Source organism: Phyllobates terribilis, unplaced genomic scaffold (assembly GCF_046119375.1).
Source record: "Phyllobates terribilis strain yellow unplaced genomic scaffold, ASM4611937v1 Scaffold_7__3_contigs__length_470593459, whole genome shotgun sequence".
In the NCBI taxonomy this organism is placed as follows: domain Eukaryota; kingdom Metazoa; phylum Chordata; class Amphibia; order Anura; family Dendrobatidae; genus Phyllobates; species Phyllobates terribilis.
In genome coordinates, this window is record NW_027362767.1 from 379,037,526 (window position 1) to 379,055,444 (window position 17,919).

At 40.6% G+C, this 17,919-nt stretch overlaps 1 protein-coding gene across 1 annotated transcript in view; it reads right to left on the reverse strand.

Annotated features, from left to right (window-relative positions):
• Positions 1 to 2,009: 2,009 nt before the first annotated feature.
• LOC141153235 (galectin-4-like) overlaps positions 2,010 to 17,919 on the reverse strand; it is a 34,865-nt gene continuing 18,955 nt past the window's right edge. Inside the window, exons 9-11 of the mRNA XM_073637940.1 lie at positions 8,764 to 8,849; positions 3,319 to 3,484; positions 2,010 to 3,042 (exon numbers count right to left, since the gene is read on the reverse strand). Coding sequence (XP_073494041.1) covers positions 2,899 to 3,042; positions 3,319 to 3,484; positions 8,764 to 8,849 — 396 coding nt within the window. The 3' untranslated portion in view covers positions 2,010 to 2,898. The remainder of the gene's footprint in view (positions 3,043 to 3,318; positions 3,485 to 8,763; positions 8,850 to 17,919) is intronic.

A 17,919-nucleotide genomic window follows, 5' to 3' on the forward strand; every position in this document is an offset into this window, starting at 1 on the left:
TAGCTATCAATCATAAAAACCCGATATAAATCTGGTATCTCTGTAATCGCACCGACCCGAAGAATAAGGTCGTCTAATCACTTATACCGCACGGGGAACGGCGTAAAAAAAAAATAAAACCAATTCTTCACCTGCTACTGATTTGTTTATTATGTCTCCCAATGTGCTCCCCACACATCTAGATAAGTTCCCTAAGGGGTCTAGTTTACAAAATGGTGGCACTTCTGGGGGGTTTCCACTGTTTAGGCACATTAGGGGCTCCCCAAATGCGACATGGCGTCCGCTAATTATTCAAACAAATTTTACATTCAAAAAGTCAAATGGCGCTCCTTCCCTTCCAAACCCTGCTGTGCGCCCAAACAGTGGTTTCCCTCCACATATGGGGTATTGGCGTGTTCAGGAGAAATTGTACAACAAATTTCATGGTGCAATTTATCCTATTACCCTTATGATAATGCAAAATTAGGGGATGAAAAACATTTTTGTGGGAAAAATGTGAAAATTTTATTTTTACAGCTCAATATTGTAAACTTCTGTGAAGCACCTTGGGGTTCAAGGTGCTCACCACACATCTAGATAAGTTTCCTAAGGGGTCTAGTTTCCAAAATGGTGTCACTTGTGGGGGGTTTCCACTGTTTAGGCACATCAGGCGATCTCCAAACGCAACATGGTGTCCGCTAATTATTCAAGCAAATTTTACATTCAAAAAGTCTAATGGCGCTCCTTCCCTTCCGAACCCTGCAGTGCGCCTAAACAGTGGTTTTCCCTCACATATGGGGTATCAGCGCGCTCAAGAGAAATTGCACAACAAATTTTGGGGTCCATTTTTTCCTGTTACCCCTGCGAAAATAAAAAAAATTGGGTCTAAAGTAACATTTTTGTGAAAAAAGTAAAATGTTAACTTTTTTTTTCTTCCACATTCCAAAAATTCCTGTGAAGCACCTGAAGGGTTAATAAACTTCTTGAATGTGGTTTTGAGCACCTTGAGGGGTGCAGTTTTTACAATGGTGTCACTTTTGGGTATTTTCTGTCATAAAGACCCCTCAAAGTGACTTCAAATGTGATGTGGTCCCTAAAAAAACGTTTTTGTAAATTTTGTTGTAAAAATGAGAAATCGCTGGTGAACTTTTAACCCTTATAGCTCCCTAACAAAAAAAAATTTTGGTTCCAAAATTGTGCTGATGTAAAGTAGACATGTGGGAAATGTTATTTATTAACTATTTTGTGTGATATATCTCTCTGATTTAAGGGCATGAAAATTCAAAGTTTGAAAATTGCAAAATTTTCTAAATTTTCGCCAAATTTCCAATTTTTTCACAAGTAAACGCAAGTGATATCGAAGAAATTTTACCACTATCATGAAGTACAATATGTCACGAATAAACAATCTCAGAATCAGCGGGATCCGTTCAAGCGTTCCAGAGTAATTACTTCATGAAGTGACAGTGGTCAGAATTGAAAAATTTGGCCCGATCACGAAGGCAAAAACAGGCTCTGGCGCGAAGTGGTTAAATACAGGAGACACATGTCCTTCCTATATTGTCTGTACATGTATTTCAGAAGGATGTGCTTGCTTTATGGCAGCTACAATAAGTGGGAGGTCATGGACAGAAAAGTGTCAATAGACTAATAGAGTCTTCAGAAAAAAATAAAGTACTGCCCCCTACACTTCAGTTTAGGAATTGACAGATGGTATGCTCTGAGCCTTATCTGAGCTTTAATTGTATAGTATAGTTATCCTACATGACAACATCTGGGTTGAAACGTTACTGTATTTTTTGGTGAACGAAGCATTCTAGAACAGATTTCTCTTGAAACAAGTGCTGTGGTTTTCTTCATCTTTTCATACCACCCACATAGTAGATGCAATGTGAAAATTGTGTCTCAGTGCATATTATTCATTTCTGTACTGTATGAACACTTATACTTTGCTACTACAGATGCCAGCTGTGAAAAGTGGAGTTCACACGTCATCATGTTTTAATAGTCAAAGGCATATAAGAGGCTCCTTAATCAATTCAGTCAATTAATTTATTCAGTAGCCAAATTACATTGCATCTCGGAGCAGATAGGGGGTCTTTTTCAGATACCTGCATACACAAAAATAAAAAGAGGGCCCCTTTACAGAGGCCCTGGAGGAAGCCATTGATATATAAATATCACACAATAAGAAACAAAAGTTTTACATTAAAGTTTGTCTAAGGGGTAACGTTTCTCCTTGTGGAGAGTGACATACCGGCTCTGGCATGCCAAGGTAAGGAGGCTGGGAAATTTAATATGCAAATTGCCTCTTCAAAGAAAAAGAGGACTTGAACTCTATAGCGCCACCTATTGGAAGCAGCAATCCTAAAAGTCACAATCAACCCTTTAATGAGTCGTGCAATATGACTTAGGATAAAAGCCAAATCAGAATCTCAATTTGCAGACACGGTGTTTCGGGCTGTTGGCCCTCATCAGTGCAAAGTATGAGAACTGATCTGGCTAGATGAGAGGCTCTGGACTGAGGGTTGATTGTGACTTGTGGGATTTCTGCTTTTAATAGTTGGCGCTATAGAGTTAAAGTCCTCTTTTTCTCTGAAGAGGCAATTTGCACATTAAAGTTTGAAAAGTTTTTTTTCAATTAGCATACAAACAATTTTTAAGGAAATGTACAAAGCTGAAATGTTAAGATTGGCAAAAGAAGGTGATTGTCACAGCACCTCAAAACAATATAAATGTAAATTAGTAAAACATTGACCAGAATCAAAGAAGATCCTCAAGGCATGAAACGTCGGTGACTGTAACCAACATGCCTCCATGTATTCTTCCACTGACTTGGTCTTTCAATAGGATTTATAGGTAATAATGACGTTGCTGGTTTAGTTTCCCTATTGACTAATTCTTTTGTCTTGATTGAGGTTAGTACTGGACAAAGGTCAGGATGACATCTCCTCCAACTTCAATCATGTCAATTTGGTTGAACGGTAGGCGGTGGACAAAGTTGAATATTTTTGTTCCGTTAGAATAGACCCCGAAGCAACCTCCTTCATTCCTGATTTCCATCTGTTAGTGAATAATACGTAGGATGAAACAAAAATGATTACCCACTGATGCCCACTTCTTTAAACTTGGTGTCAGGGATTAGAAACATGTTTTTTTTCTTCCCAAAACAGCAGTACTCCGGTCCATAGGTTGTGTCTGGTACTGCAGCTCAGCTCTTATGATATGAAATGATTTGGGATGAGCTACAATACCATACGTGACCTGTGGACCAATGTGGCACTGCTTTTGAAAAAAAGTAGACATGTTTTTGTAATCCCAGAAAACTTTTGTTCCTACCTGAAAGCTTTGCCCGGGTTGGAATGGTAAGAATGATATTTGTCTTTCCTCAGGACCCCAGGAGCCCCTGTCCTGAGAATTTCTTACTACTACTCCTTCATTAAAACGCGGGGCTATATGAAGGTGAATATTCCTTGTTCTGCTGTTCAGAAGATTGACGTGGAATCTGAAATGGGAACATGTATTTTAATGGGAATGCATGAAGACGATTTTACTACTGAAGTTAATGATAAGTTTGCACAGGTATTAGCCATCAAAGGGATATTCCCATCTCCAAGATCCTATCCCAATATATAGTAGGTGTAATAATAATAATAATATTAGCAAATACCTCCAATTAGAAATATAGTATAGTTCTTCTGATTCGCTATGTCCCTTTTCTTATGTGCAGGGCATTGCAGTAGCTTAGATATCCATGGTTATGACCACTAATTAACTAACTGTCACTATATGAGTGGTGGTAACCAGGATTACCTAAGCTACTGCAATGCCCTGCACATGGGGTAAGTGACAAAGTGAATCAGAAGAACTATACTACATTTCTAATTGGAGGTATTTTCTAATATCATTATTATTACACTTACTACCTATTGGGATAGAATCTTCGAGATGGGAATATCCCTTTAAGTGCATTGGGGGGGTGTTAATGCAATTTTAGCATATTGACACGCCCCCTATGCATTTCCAGGATAATTTGCATGTAGCTAAAACACTTGATTTCTCAACGCTGGGAAATCGGATTACCACAAAACAGCTGTAATTTTTTTTTATTGTTGTTCTACTTCTAGCACAGGTTCTCCACTGGTTTTAGTAGGAAAATTGTCCTGGATGATTTTTTTCAAAGTTAACACATTTGGCACTTGGAACCTTAGTCTACATTCACGCTCAATTTTTTTACGTTTTTTTTTAGCTGATTCACATCAAAATCCTCCTCAAAAAGTGCTTCAAAAACATTTGGAAAACTTCCTATTCACCTCTTTTGAAATGCACTTTACTATTCATATAGGAAGTTTTTTGAACATTTTTCTTTTTCCTGAGGAAGTTCTGAAAAACTTGTGGCAAAAAAAATAAAGGGCTAGACACTTTTTTTTTTAAGTGGATCCTGATGCAATCCACTGCAAACTATGCGCAGTCCAATCAAAATGCTACATATAACGCTTTAAGACTTTCAAACTCTAAAACACTTTAAAAACTTTTCACAAAAAGAAAAAATCCTCAAATAAAGAGCATTTCCTTAAAATGCTTAAAAGACTCAAAAAACCTGAAACATCAATTATATGAACATTTTACATTAATTTACAAAGAGCTACCACCTGAAAGTGATTTTCTAATATTCAGTTTCTTGAGAGTATAGACAGAGGGGGTGGGGGTCCTTCATTTAGGACCTTCATATTTTAGCAAGAAAGGAAAGTGGCTTACACTCTGGAGAACCTGGAATATCTTTGCATTACTGAAATTTATATCAAAGCTGTGTAATACTTCACTTCTCCTGTGGTGGCGCTGCAGGGGAACTAAAAACTTTATTGCAAGTCCCTGAATAAACTGCAGAGGGCCCAGTTGATATCTTGTGATTATTCTATTGTTGGGGATCATCCTAACAAAGAAAAAAACTAGATTTTGTTTAAACCAATGGAGCAATTTTGGTATTGATGTGAATTTTATAGTGAGTGCATGGGTTGCAAGTGCCATCATCTGTACTCCAAATGTTGAAGAAAAATGAAACATCCATTTTTTTTGTAAAAAAAATCCAGATTTCTTTATTCAAAATTCTATTAAAGTAGCATCGCAAAAATACTTGTTTGGAATTCACTTGATAAAACAGACTGGCAAATATAGTGCCAGAAGTCTAAATCTCAGAATCTTGAGAAAACTATTTAAAATCACAATGACCAATCAGGTGCAAGAATAATAATAATTACAATGAATTGCCTACATGTGATAGAAAAGACACAAAACACAACACCAGCTACCATCAATAAATAAAATAAATGAACAATAAACCATGTATAAAATTCATTCCGTTAGGTCTAGTTTCTAGTGTAAATATCCAGTGCGCCTGCCTCAACAACAGTTGTCACTGCCAGTTTTCACCCCTTTGCGGTCAATTAATTATGTATTTAATGTTACTAATGTGAGCGAGCATGCTCGGGTGCTCATCGAGTATCTTCGGCGTGCTCAAATGTTATGTTTGAGTCACTCCGTGTGCATGATTTGCGACTGTTTGACAGCTTTAATACATGTGAAGAATGCCTGTTTGCTAGGCATTCCTCACATGTATTAAAGCTTTCAAACAGTCGCAAATCATGCACACACAGTGACTCAAACATAATATTCGAGCACGCCGCAAATACTCGGCGAGCACCCGAGCATGCTCGCCGAAAGGGTTAACAGAACACGCTCGCTTATCACTAAATGTTACCCTTTTACATTCTATACAGTACACAACATGGAGCGTATCACAGCTGACAAAAGTGTCTATCATGCATTCAACACCATGGGATACACATACTGATTTTCTCTTTTCAGCCATAGGACATATATTATACCTATTACTGCCGCGTTGATAAAAAATATTTTAACGCTAACCAGGGTTTTTTTATCTACATGTAGACTTGGTTATAAACTATCACCGAGGGATCTATCCCTTCGCGTAACAAACTGATTATTTCTTTGAATGTTAAATCCTAATTTATATATCGTTAAGCATCTATCTATAATTGTTTTTCCCTTTAATTCTTTTGGCTAAATGAAATGCTAGACACAAGTTTTTTCTATCTTTATTATGTTTGGCCAGTTTGTCTCCATATATTAGTGAATGTCCCAATCTATCAACTACTTTTCAGCTGCTTTAATTCATTTTTCTCCATACCCTTTTTTCTCTGTCACAAAACGGCAAATGTACAAATGTATTTAAACTTAATTATTTTACCATAGAGAATCAATTTTATTGTGTGTACTGGATGGTAACTTGTGGCATCAAGTATTGTATTGCCAAATTTTTTTTTTTTTTTTAAGAACAATTGAAATATGAACTATTTTTTGTCTTTACTTCTCCTTTCAAGAAAAGATCTAAGAAATCCAATTTACAATAAGAGTTAGTATTTGTTAATCATCAATGCAATTAATTACTGTTAGGATACTAGATAAAGTTTGGCACAGCTGCCACTGGATCCGATTACATAATCAGAATGTCGTCTATGTAGCAGCCGTAACACTCTTTTACTGTCAGGCCAGTATTTTCCATTACATCAGCAGACATGGTAATGTCATGGTAACTATATCAGTACTTCAAATGGTCCTTAATAAGGGCTTCAGTTGGGAAGCTGAAACGTTGCATCTAGATGGATGACTAAAACTCTACATAATTATTATTATTTTATTTTTTTTACTTTTCCCCTTGAATGCTGCCTCCATTTTTGCGTATATATATATATATATATATATATATATATATATATATATATATATATATATATATATACACAGTACAGACCAAAAGTTTGGACACACCTCATTTAAAGATTTTTCTGTATTTTCATGACTATGAAAATTGTACATTCACACTGAAGGCATCAAAACTATGAATTAACACATGTGGAATTATATACTTAACAAAATAGTGTGAAACAACTGAAAATATGTCTTATATTCTAGGTTCTTCAAAGTAGCCACCTTTTGCTTTGATGACTGCTTTGCACACTCTTGGCATTCTCTTGATGAGCTTCAGAAATGGTCTTCCAACAATCTTGAAGGAGTTCCCAGAGATTCTTAGCACTTGTTGGCCCTTTTGCCTTCACTCTGCAGTCCAGCTCACCCCAAACCATCTCGATTGGGTTCAGGTCTGGTGACTGTGGAGGCCAGGTCATCTGGCGTAGCACCCCATCACTCTCAGTCTTGGTCAAATAGCCCTTACACAGCCTGGAGGTGTGTTTGGGGTCATTGTCCTGTTGAAAAATAAATGATGGTCCAACTAAACGCAAACCGGATGGAATAGTATGCCGCTGCAAGATGCTGTGGTAGCCATGCTGGTTCAGTATGCCTTCAATTTTGAATAAATCCCCAACAGTGTCACCAGCAAAGCACCCCCACACCATCACACCTCCTCCTCCATGCTTCACGGTGGGAACCAGGCATGTAGAGTCCATCCGTTCACCTTTTCTGCGTCGCACAAAGACACGGTGGTTGGAACCAAAGATCTCAAATTTGGACTCCTCAGACCAAAGCACAGATTTCCACTGGTCTAATGTCAATTCTTTAGCCCAAACAAGTCTCTTCTGCTTGTTGCCTGTCCTTAGCAGTGGTTTACTAGCCGCTATTTTACCATGAAGGCCTGCTGCACAAAGTCTCCTCTTAACAGTTGTTGAAGAGATGTGTCTGCTGCTAGAACTCTGTGTGACATTGACCTGGTCTTTAATCTGAGCTGCTGTTAACCTGCGATTTCTGAGGCTGGTAACTAGGATAAACTTATCCTCAGAAGCAGAGGTGACTCTTGGTCTTCCTTTCCTGTCCTCATGTGAGCCAGTTTCTTTGTAGCGCTTGATGGTTTTTGCAACTGCACTTGGGGACACATTCAAAGTTTTCCCAATTTTTCGGACTAACTGACCTTCTTTTCTTAAAGTAATGATGGCCACTCATTTTTCTTTACTTTGCTGCTTTTTTCTTGCCATAATACAAATTCTAACAGTCTATTCAGTAGGACTATCAGCTGTGTATCCACCTGACTTCTGCACAACACAACTGATGGTCCCAACCCCATTTATAAGACAAGAAATCCCACTTATTAAACCTGACAGGGCACACCTGTGAAGTGAAAACCATTTCCGGTGACCACCTCTAGAAACTCATCAAGAGAATGCCAAGAGTGTACAAAGCAGTCATCAAAGCAAAAGGCGGCTACTTTGAAGAACCTAGAATATAAGACATATTTTCAGTTGTTTCACACTTTTTTGTTAAGTATATAATTCCACATGTGTTAATTCATAGTTTTGATGCCTTCAGTGTGAATGTACAATTTTCATAGTCATGAAAATACAGAAAAATCTTTAAATGACAAGGTGTGTCCAAACTTTTGGTCTGTATTGTATATCAAGAGAACTTTCTTGACTATTGCCCTTGGAGGGATTGCACCATTGATTGAAGCCTGTGCTGCTATTTTTTATACTCCAAATAAGTACATTCTGATATGAATTAAGTTGAGAGCAGATAAATAGATTGGGGAGAAGTATTGTTCGGAAGCATCTTGCTTGCAATTTTTTACAGGTATGAAGACAATGAAGTGATTTGCAAAGTTTTATAATCTTCCATGCTGGACAAAACTATAAAAAAAAAATATTCTTTAAAATTCTGGTGGGCCACACCAACTGAAACAAACTTACAGTCTGCACCTTACATTTTGTCCTTAAATACCCTAAAGGATCTACTGTAATTAGTGATGAAGAAACGCACCTGTCTGCTCCATAGGAGATATTTCCCGTTATAATAATTTTTCCTTTTTTACCAAAGTTCTGGAAAGCAGCCTGGAAGGGCATTACCTGGAGAGAAAATAGTCTTCAATGTATGAACAGGAAAAAAATATGTCCTAATGTAGACTGGTCATTTCTGTATAACATCTCTAAGTGCAACTTCATAAGTGTATTGTTTACTTGGTACGACGCTGCATTCTGAAGGCATCATCCTTATTATCATTTTAGTTTTTTACCTTTTGCTAAATACTTGGGACTTTATTCATTATTTGCATTTTTAATTGCCATTTTTTTTATCTTGCCTTTACTTTTGTGCAGGTAGATTTTGCACCAAATTCATCAAAATGGGCGCACAATGTTTGATGAATTGGTGCTCATTTGCTTTATTAATCATTAGAATAAATACATAGACATCAAATACATACATAGATACAGTACAGACCAAAAGTTTGGACACACCTTCTCATTTAAAGATTTTTCTGTATTTTCATGACTATGAAAATTATACATTCACACTGAAGGCATCAAAACTATGAATTAACACATGTGGAATTATATACTTAACAAAAAAGTGTGAAACAACTGAAAATATGTCTTATATTCTAGGTTCTTCAAAGTAGCTGCCTTTTGCTTTGATGACTGCTTTGCACACTCTTGGCATTCTCTTGATGAGCTTCAAGAGGTAGTCACCGGAAATGGTTTTCACTTCACAGGTGTGCCCTGTCAGGTTCAATAAGTGGGATTTCTTGCCTTATAAATGGGGTTGGGACCATCAGTTGTGTTGTGCCTGAGTCTGGTGGATACACAGCTGATAGTCCTACTGAATAGACTGTTAGAATTTGTATTATGGCAAGAAAAAAGCAGCTAAGTAAAAAAAAACGAGTGGCCATCATTACTTTAAGAAATGAAGGTCTGTCAGTCCGAAAAATTGGGCAAACTTTGAAAGTGTCCACAAGTGCAGTTGCAAAGACCATCAAGCGCTACAAAGAAACTGGCTCACATGAGGACCGCCCCAGGAAAGGAAGACCAAGAGTCACCTCTGCTTCTGAGGATAAGTTTATCCGAGTCACCAGCCTCAGAAATCGCAGGTTAACAGCAGCTCAGATTAGAGACCAGGTCAATGCCACACAGAGTTCTAGCAGCAGACACATCTCTACAACAACTGTTAAGAGGAGACTTTGTGCAGCAGGCCTTCATGGTAAAATAGCTGCTAGGAAACCACTGCTAAGGACAGGCAACAAGCAGAAGAGACTTGTTTGGGCTAAAGAACACAAGGAATGGACATTAGACCAGTGGAAATCTGTGCTTTGATCTGATGAGTCCAAATTTCAGATCTTTGGTTCCAACCACCGTGTCTTTGTGCGACGCAGAAAAGGTGAACGGATGGACTCTACATGCCTGGTTCCCACCGTGAAGCATGGAGGAGGAGGTGTGATGGTGTGGGGGTGCTTTGCTGGTGACACTGTTGGGGATTTATTCAAAATTGAAGGCATACTGAACCAGCATGGCTACCACAGCATCTTGCAGTGGCATGCTATTCCATCCGGTTTTCGTTTAGTTGGACCATCATTTATTTTTCAACAGGACAATGACCCCAAACACACCTCCAGGCTGTGTAAGGGCTATTTGACCAAGAAGGAGAGTGATGGGGTGCTACGCCAGATGACCTGGCCTCCACAGTCACCAGACCTGAACCCAATCGAGATGGTTTGGGGTGAGCTGGACCGCAGAGTGAAGGCAAAAGGGCCAACAAGTGCTAAGAATCTCTGGGAACTCCTTCAAGATTGTTGGAAGACCATTTCCGGTGACTACCTCTTGAAGCTCATCAAGAGAATGCCAAGAGTGTGCAAAGCAGTCATCAAAGCAAAAGGTGGCTACTTTGAAGAACCTAGAATATAAGACATATTTTCAGTTGTTTCACACTTTTTTGTTAAGTATATAATTCCACATGTGTTAATTCATAGTTTTGATGCCTTCAGTGTGAATATACAATTTTCATAGTGAGGAAAATACAGAAAAATCTTTAAATGAGAAGGTGTGTCCAAACTTTTGGTCTGTACTGTACATAGATACATACCCCCCTGCCACCAATAAATACCTAAGTCTCTTCCAATCCTCCCTGATCAGGCAGAAGCACCCACAAACATTAGATTCTTGGACGAAACCAGCGATGTTAGCCAATTCGGCCAATGTGTAAGGGGACATTACTAACATCTATTATCCATCTTTTCTTCTGTTACCTTGCTTTACAAATCTAGGGTCTCCTCAGTTTTTATTTACCCTACCATATTTCCTTCCCACTAGCAAACTAACTCTCTTAACCCCTCCAATCTTAAACCTGTTTGCTTGCTCCCTCACTCCTCCAGTCGTCCTCTCTCTGGAACATTATGGAATCTAATAGACTCCTACATCAATTATATCTTCATTTCTCACAACTTATCATTTCTGAGCCTAGCAGAAACATGGCTAAGACCCTCTGATACTGCCTTCCCTGCTGCACTTTCATTCAGCGACCTTCAATTTACGCTCTCCCTGTTCCGGCAGTAAACATGGTGGGGGAGTTGGCCTTCTCTTATTAGATAAATGCTCCTTCAACCCTATTCCACCTTTTCCGTTCCTCACTCTTCCTTCCTTTGAAGTACACTCTGACCAGCACTAACCTTCAAGGAACCATCATTTCCCAACCAATAGGCCATGTCACTACATTGATTGACCATTTTACTACTTGGTTGCTATACTGGTGGCAGTAGAGGACCACTGAAAGAGGCCAAAGGAGGAAGTGATTGACAGAAGTGTGGAAGCAGCTGAATGGTGAGTATCAATGGGGATATTGCCGTCACCCATGATAATGGTGGTGAATGTCGGTTGAGATTAAGTGTAGCTCAGCTCCAGCCACTACTGTTAGAGACAGAGGCCATCTATGTAGCACAACTGGCACCTGCCACTTGTGGCAAGAGCTCAGCTCCGGAGCCTTCTCAACCCTTATGGACACCAGCTCTGATGTACTGGTGCATCCATATGCGTTAAAGGGTTAAACTAAAAATGAAAAAAAAAAATAAGTTCCCTAACTGTACACCACCTTGATCAAACCCACCCTCACACACTTAATCATTAATAAAGCCTCAAGAATTTCTCCAGTCTCCCATGTTTGCTGCCTTGGCGTAACCTTTGACTTTGCCCAGCATCAAACCTCACAATAAAACCCTTACTTCTATCACTTGCAACTCAAAAATAGTTCCTAAATCTGCTCTTTTCTAAATTTTGAATCAACAAAAATGGTGGTGTATGTTCTTCTCTTCTCCCAGCTAGAGAATACTGTAACAGCTTCCTTTGTGGCCTTCCATCTAGTATTCCTGTACCCCTCTAAACCATCCATAAAGGGGTCATCCACTTTCAGGAAAGTAGGCCCCAAACTCTGTAAAACACCAAAAACAACAAACTTGGCCAGTAATCACTCTCCCTGGGTCCAGCGCTGCCTCCCCGCTGCTGCTCCAGTCTCCATGTTTTAGCTGTAGCAGTGATGTCATCAACAGCATGCATCACAGCTGTAGCCAACCACTGAGTTCAGCAGCTCATGCACTGAGATCAGTGAACCTTGACACAGCTGCTGACCTCACTAGATCGGTGATCTGCGCTATTGATGTGACGTCGCTACTGCTGCCAAAAACACTGGCACTGGAGCTTAGGCCAAAAGCCAATGCTGGACCCAGGAAAGGTGATTACCTTTTGAATTTGTTTAAAGCATTTTACAGAGAATGGGGCCCACTTTCCTGAAAGTGGACAAACTCCTTTAACTCCGCTGCCAAATAATCCACCTTTACCCTTGTTACTTGTCCCCTTTTCACCTCTACAAATCTCTTCACTGACTTCCCAGTGCCAAGAGAAGTGTTAGAACCTTGCTCTTAGGTTTTTTCCTTTGCTGGTCACATGACCTTGTTGGCCTATTTAATCCTGCTCCGCCCTTCTGGCTTTGCTGGACTTCATTGTATAACTACTTTCTAGCTAGCCTGTGCTCTGTATCTAACTCTGTTAGTTTGCTTGGTCTACGGACCTCTGTGTTCTTTATATTTTGTTTGTTCGTCTGTCTGCTACTATTTCTGTTAGGAGGTGTCCCATTTTCCTCCCAGTCCTTAGTACTTGTAGGGATTCCTTCCCCACATCTATAGGTCTCCGTACAGACTAGCTTAGGACTTTAGCAGGTCTGATCGCAGGATCAGGTCCCCTGTTACATCGTAGGGATCAAGTTGAGTTCTATCGTAGGGACAGATCTCCTCTCTTTCCTTAGCTCTTGTAGCAGAACATAACAGTAAGTCCAGCCTGCAAATTCTCATGGTGTCGGTTCAGGATTTGGCTCATCGCCTGCAGGGACTCTCTCTGGAGGTGGCCGAGCTCCGTCAGCACGTGAGTAACTGTCCTGGAGCACATTTCTTGGAGCCTAAGGTATGTTTGCCGGATTTATTTTTTGGTGAACACCGAGAATTTTTTTCATTTAAAAATGCTTGCTTATTGTATTTTCGTTTGAGACCCAAGTCCTCTGGGGATGAATCCCAGCGCATAGGGTTCATAATGTCACTTTTGCGCAAAGAGCCTCAGGAGTGGGCCTTTTCTTTGCAACCTAGTGATACATGCTTCAGATCAGTGGATAGTTTTTTTTCTGCTTTGGGGCTATTATATGATGATCCTGACTGTGTCGCATCAGCTGAGACTGAGTTAAGACGTTTGAGACAGGGATAAGGTAATGTGGAAAAATATTGTACTCATTTCCGTCGTTGGTCTACTCAAACAGGGTGGAACGATTCTGCTCTGAAAAGTCTATTTCTTGCTGGGCTCAATGAAAGGGTTAAAGACCTGCTAATTGCTTATCCTACACCTGAAGATTTGCAACAGGCTATGCAATTAGCTATACAGGTGGATAGGAGACTGCGTGCAAGGGTTAATGAGAGCAAATCCTCTGCGATGTCAGTTTCTGGTTATGAGAATGTGTGTACTAACAGTGGTGAACCGATGGAGATGGGATCGGTGGCACCTTGCTCTCAAGAAAAAGACCGTAGATTTTCTGAAGGCTTGTGTTTCTATTGCGGAAAATCTGGTCATTTGATTAAAGGCTGTGAGCTTCGTATGAAGAAAGAAAAAAAAATGGTCAGTCATGCCCGTATTGCCTGTTTAAATTCCAAGGGTGTATTTTTAGCTGCTTCCACGATTGCTCAGGAAAAATTAATGCAATTTCGGGTGTTTGTTGATTGTGGGTCTACTCTGAATGTAATTGATGGGGGATTCTTGGAAAGACTCAATTTAAAACCCGAACCTTTATCATCCCCCATTGCTGTGGTTTCTGTGGATGGTTCCCCTTTGAAGAATATTACTCTCAAGGTCTGTGAATTTCCTCTCACTATTAATGGTGTTCACCATGAGAAATTGGATTTGGTAGTTTTGAATAACTTGCCTTCTCCAGTAATATTGGGATTGCCCTGGTTAAAATTTCACAATCCTGTACTGGATTGGTCTACCAGTGAAATTAAATCCTGGAGCCATAAATGTTATGACAAGTGTTGTAACGGGCGTATTGCAGCTTTGGATAGGGGAGAATTGCCTGTTCCTATTCAGGATTTTTGGAGAGTTTTTTCTGAGAAGGAATCGCAGGTTTTGCCTCCCCATAGAGACTATGATTGTTCTATTGAATTTGTCCCTGGAGCGACTCTTCCTAAAAGTCGTTTATTTAACCTTACTATTCCTGAGAGGAAGGCTTTGGAGGAATACATACAGACAAGTTTGGCCGCCGGTCACATTAGGCCCTCTAAGTCTCCTGTGGCGGTTGGATTTTTTTTTGTAAAAAAAAAGGACGGCGGTTTACGTCCTTGTCTGGATTTTCGTGAGATTAACAAAATTACTGTACGCAATCCTTACCCACTGCCATTGATTCCTGATCTGTTTAACCAGTTAATGGGGGCCAAGTGGTTCTCTAAAATTGACCTTAAGGGGGCATACAATCTGTTGCGCATGAAGGAGGGTGACGAATGCAAGACTGCTTTTAACACTCCTGTGGGTCATTTTGAGAATCTGGTTATGCCTTTTGGTCTTACTAATGCTCCTGCATTTTTTCAGAATCTTATTAATGACATCCTTAGACCTTTGATCGGCAAAAATGTGGTTGTGTATTTGGATGACATTTTGATTTATTCGCCGGATCTGGAGTCTCATTGGCGGAGCGTACGTAAGGTATTACAGTTATTAATGGACAATTCGCTTTTTGCTAAGCTGGAGCAATGTGAGTTCGCTGTACAGAGAATTAGTTTTTTGGGTTACATTATCTCCAGCGAAGGTTTTGAGATGGACCCGGTTAAAGTTCAAGCTGTACAGGAATGGCCTAGGCCTATTGGTTTGAAATCGATACAGAGGTTTTTAGGTTTCGCCAATTATTACAGAAAATTCATAAAAAATTTTTCTAGTATTGTCAAACCTCTGACCGATCTCACCAGGAAAGGTGCTGATGCGGTTCAGTGGTCTTCTGAGGCCATTGAAGCTTTTGTGTATCTCAAGGAGAGGTTCACCTCTGCTCCCATCCTTATGCAGCCTGATGTGACTAAGCCGTTTTTGGTTGAGGTTGATGCTTCCTCTGTGGGGGTTGGCGCAGTATTGTCTCAGGATAACGGGGATGGATTACATCCCTGTGCCTTTTTTTCAAAAAAATTTTCGGAGACTGAACTGAATTACGATATTGGTAATCGGGAATTATTGGCTATTAAACTCGCATTTGAACACTGGCGCCACTTCTTGGAAGGTGCGGAATTTCCCGTTCAGGTTCTTACGGATCATAAAAATCTGATATATCTTGATGCTGCCAAGCGCCTGAATGCCAGTCAGGCTAGGTGGGCACTGTTTTTCTCGCGGTTTAATTTCTCCGTTACTTACATCCCTGGTACTAAGAATGTTAAGGCGGATGCCTTGTCTCGCAGTTTTTCTCCCATAGTCGGTGCTGAGAAAGAGGAGAACATTTTACAAGAAGGTGTTGTGATAGCTGCTTTGGACTCCGTTTTGGAAGATGAGATTCTTAAAGCACAGGAGAATGCCCCATCTAACACTCCTCATGGGAGGTTGTTTGTGCCTGGGACCTTTAGGAGAGATTTGTTTGTTGAGTGTCACGAATCTCGGTTGGCAGGTCATCCCGGAATCTCTGAGACCAAGAGACTGGTGGGTCGCAGTTTTTGGTGGCCTGGATGGCAGAAGGAAGTCATTAAGTGGGTGCGTCAATGTACTATATGTGCTAGATCTAAGTCCTCACATACTCCTGCTGCGGGGTTGCTTTGTCCTTTGGAGGTTCCCAGTGCTCCTTGGACACATTTGGCTATGGACTTTATAACTGACCTTCCCCCCTCTGAGGGTTTTACTGTCATCTGGGTGGTCGTGGACCGTTTTAGCAAGATGTGTCACTTGGTTCCCTTCGTCAAACTGCCCTGCGCTAAAACTCTCGCTAAGGCCTTTGTCAAGGAAATTGTCAGACTTCATGGCGTTCCTACTGACATTGTTTCTGATAGGGGTCCTCAGTTCGTGGCTCGTTTTTGGCGTGCCTTTTGTGACAGGTTGGGAGTTCATTTGTCGTTCTCGTCCGGATATCATCCTGAATCTAATGGCCAGACAGAAAGGAAAAACCAGGATGTTGAGCAGTTCTTGCGTAGTTTTGTGGCAGACAATCAAGAGGGGTGGTCTGAGTTTCTGCCACTTGCTGAATTTGCTCTTAACAACCATACATCTTCTTCTGCTGGTTGTTCGCCTTTTTTTTGTTGTTCTGGGAGACATCCGTCGTTTGGGTCGTTCTCCAAGTTGGGATCTGCCGTGCCTGAGGAGGAGAATTTTTCCGGTGATTTAGAGAGAGTTTGGACGGATGTGCGTGGTAATCTTCAGGAGGCCAACAGAAAATCTAAAGACTACTTTGATAGGAAACGACAGGAGGTTTTGTTCGCTGTTGGTGACATGGTTTGGTTGTCCTCTAGGAATCTGCGGTTGAGGATTCCTTCTAAGAAATTGGGTCCCAAGTTTGTAGGGCCCTTTAAGGTGCTTCAGGTTGTCAACCAATCTGCTGTTAGGTTGGAGGTTCCTACCTCCTGGAGAATTAATCCGGTATTTCATGTCTCTCTGTTGAAAAAAGCGGTTGTATCAGATTGTGACGCCTCTGCCTCTGTTCCTCCGGTGGTGGAGGACAGGGAATATGAAATTTCTCGCATCCTTAACTCTAGACGGTATAGAGGTAGTTTGCAGTATCTTGTGGCCTGGAAAGGTTTCGGACCCGAGGATAACTCTTGGGTGAGGTCGGATGATGTTTCCGCGTCCAGACTTATCAGAGCGTTTCACAGGAGATTTCCTGATAAGCCTGGTCCTAGGGGATCCGGAGGATCCTCTTAGAAGGGGGGGTACTGTTAGAACCTTGCTCTTAGGTTTTTTCCTTTGCTGGTCACATGACCTTGTTGGCCTATTTAATCCTGCTCCGCCCTTCTGGCTTTGCTGGACTTCATTGTATAACTACTTTCTAGCTAGCCTGTGCTCTGTATCTAACTCTGTTAGTTTGCTTGGTCTACGGACCTCTGTGTTCTTTATATTTTGTTTGTTCGTCTGTCTGCTACTATTTCTGTTAGGAGGTGTCCCATTTTCCTCCCAGTCCTTAGTACTTGTAGGGATTCCTTCCCCACATCTATCGGTCTCCGTACAGACTAGCTTAGGACTTTAGCAGGTCTGATCGCAGGATCAGGTCCCCTGTTACATCGTAGGGATCAAGCTGAGTTCTATCGTAGGGACAGATCTCCTCTCTTTCCTTAGCTCTGGTAGCAGAACATAACAAGAAGACAGTTTAAAATTCTTGCAAGGCCATACATAACCTGTTTCTGACACACGTCTCTGACCTAATTTCCTGCTACCTCCCCACACGTAATTGTTGGTCTTCACAAGACATTCAGCTTTCGTAAACTCTTTACACAACCACATACAAACTTTCTTCCATGTTTTCCCCTTGCTTTGGAACTCTTTACCCCAACTGATCAGACTCTCTCCGACCTTTGTTGCCTTCAAATGTAACCTGAATCCTATCAGCAGCTCTTACCCTCACCTACTCTGTCCTTTCTCCCTCTTTGTAGACTGTAAGCCCTCATGG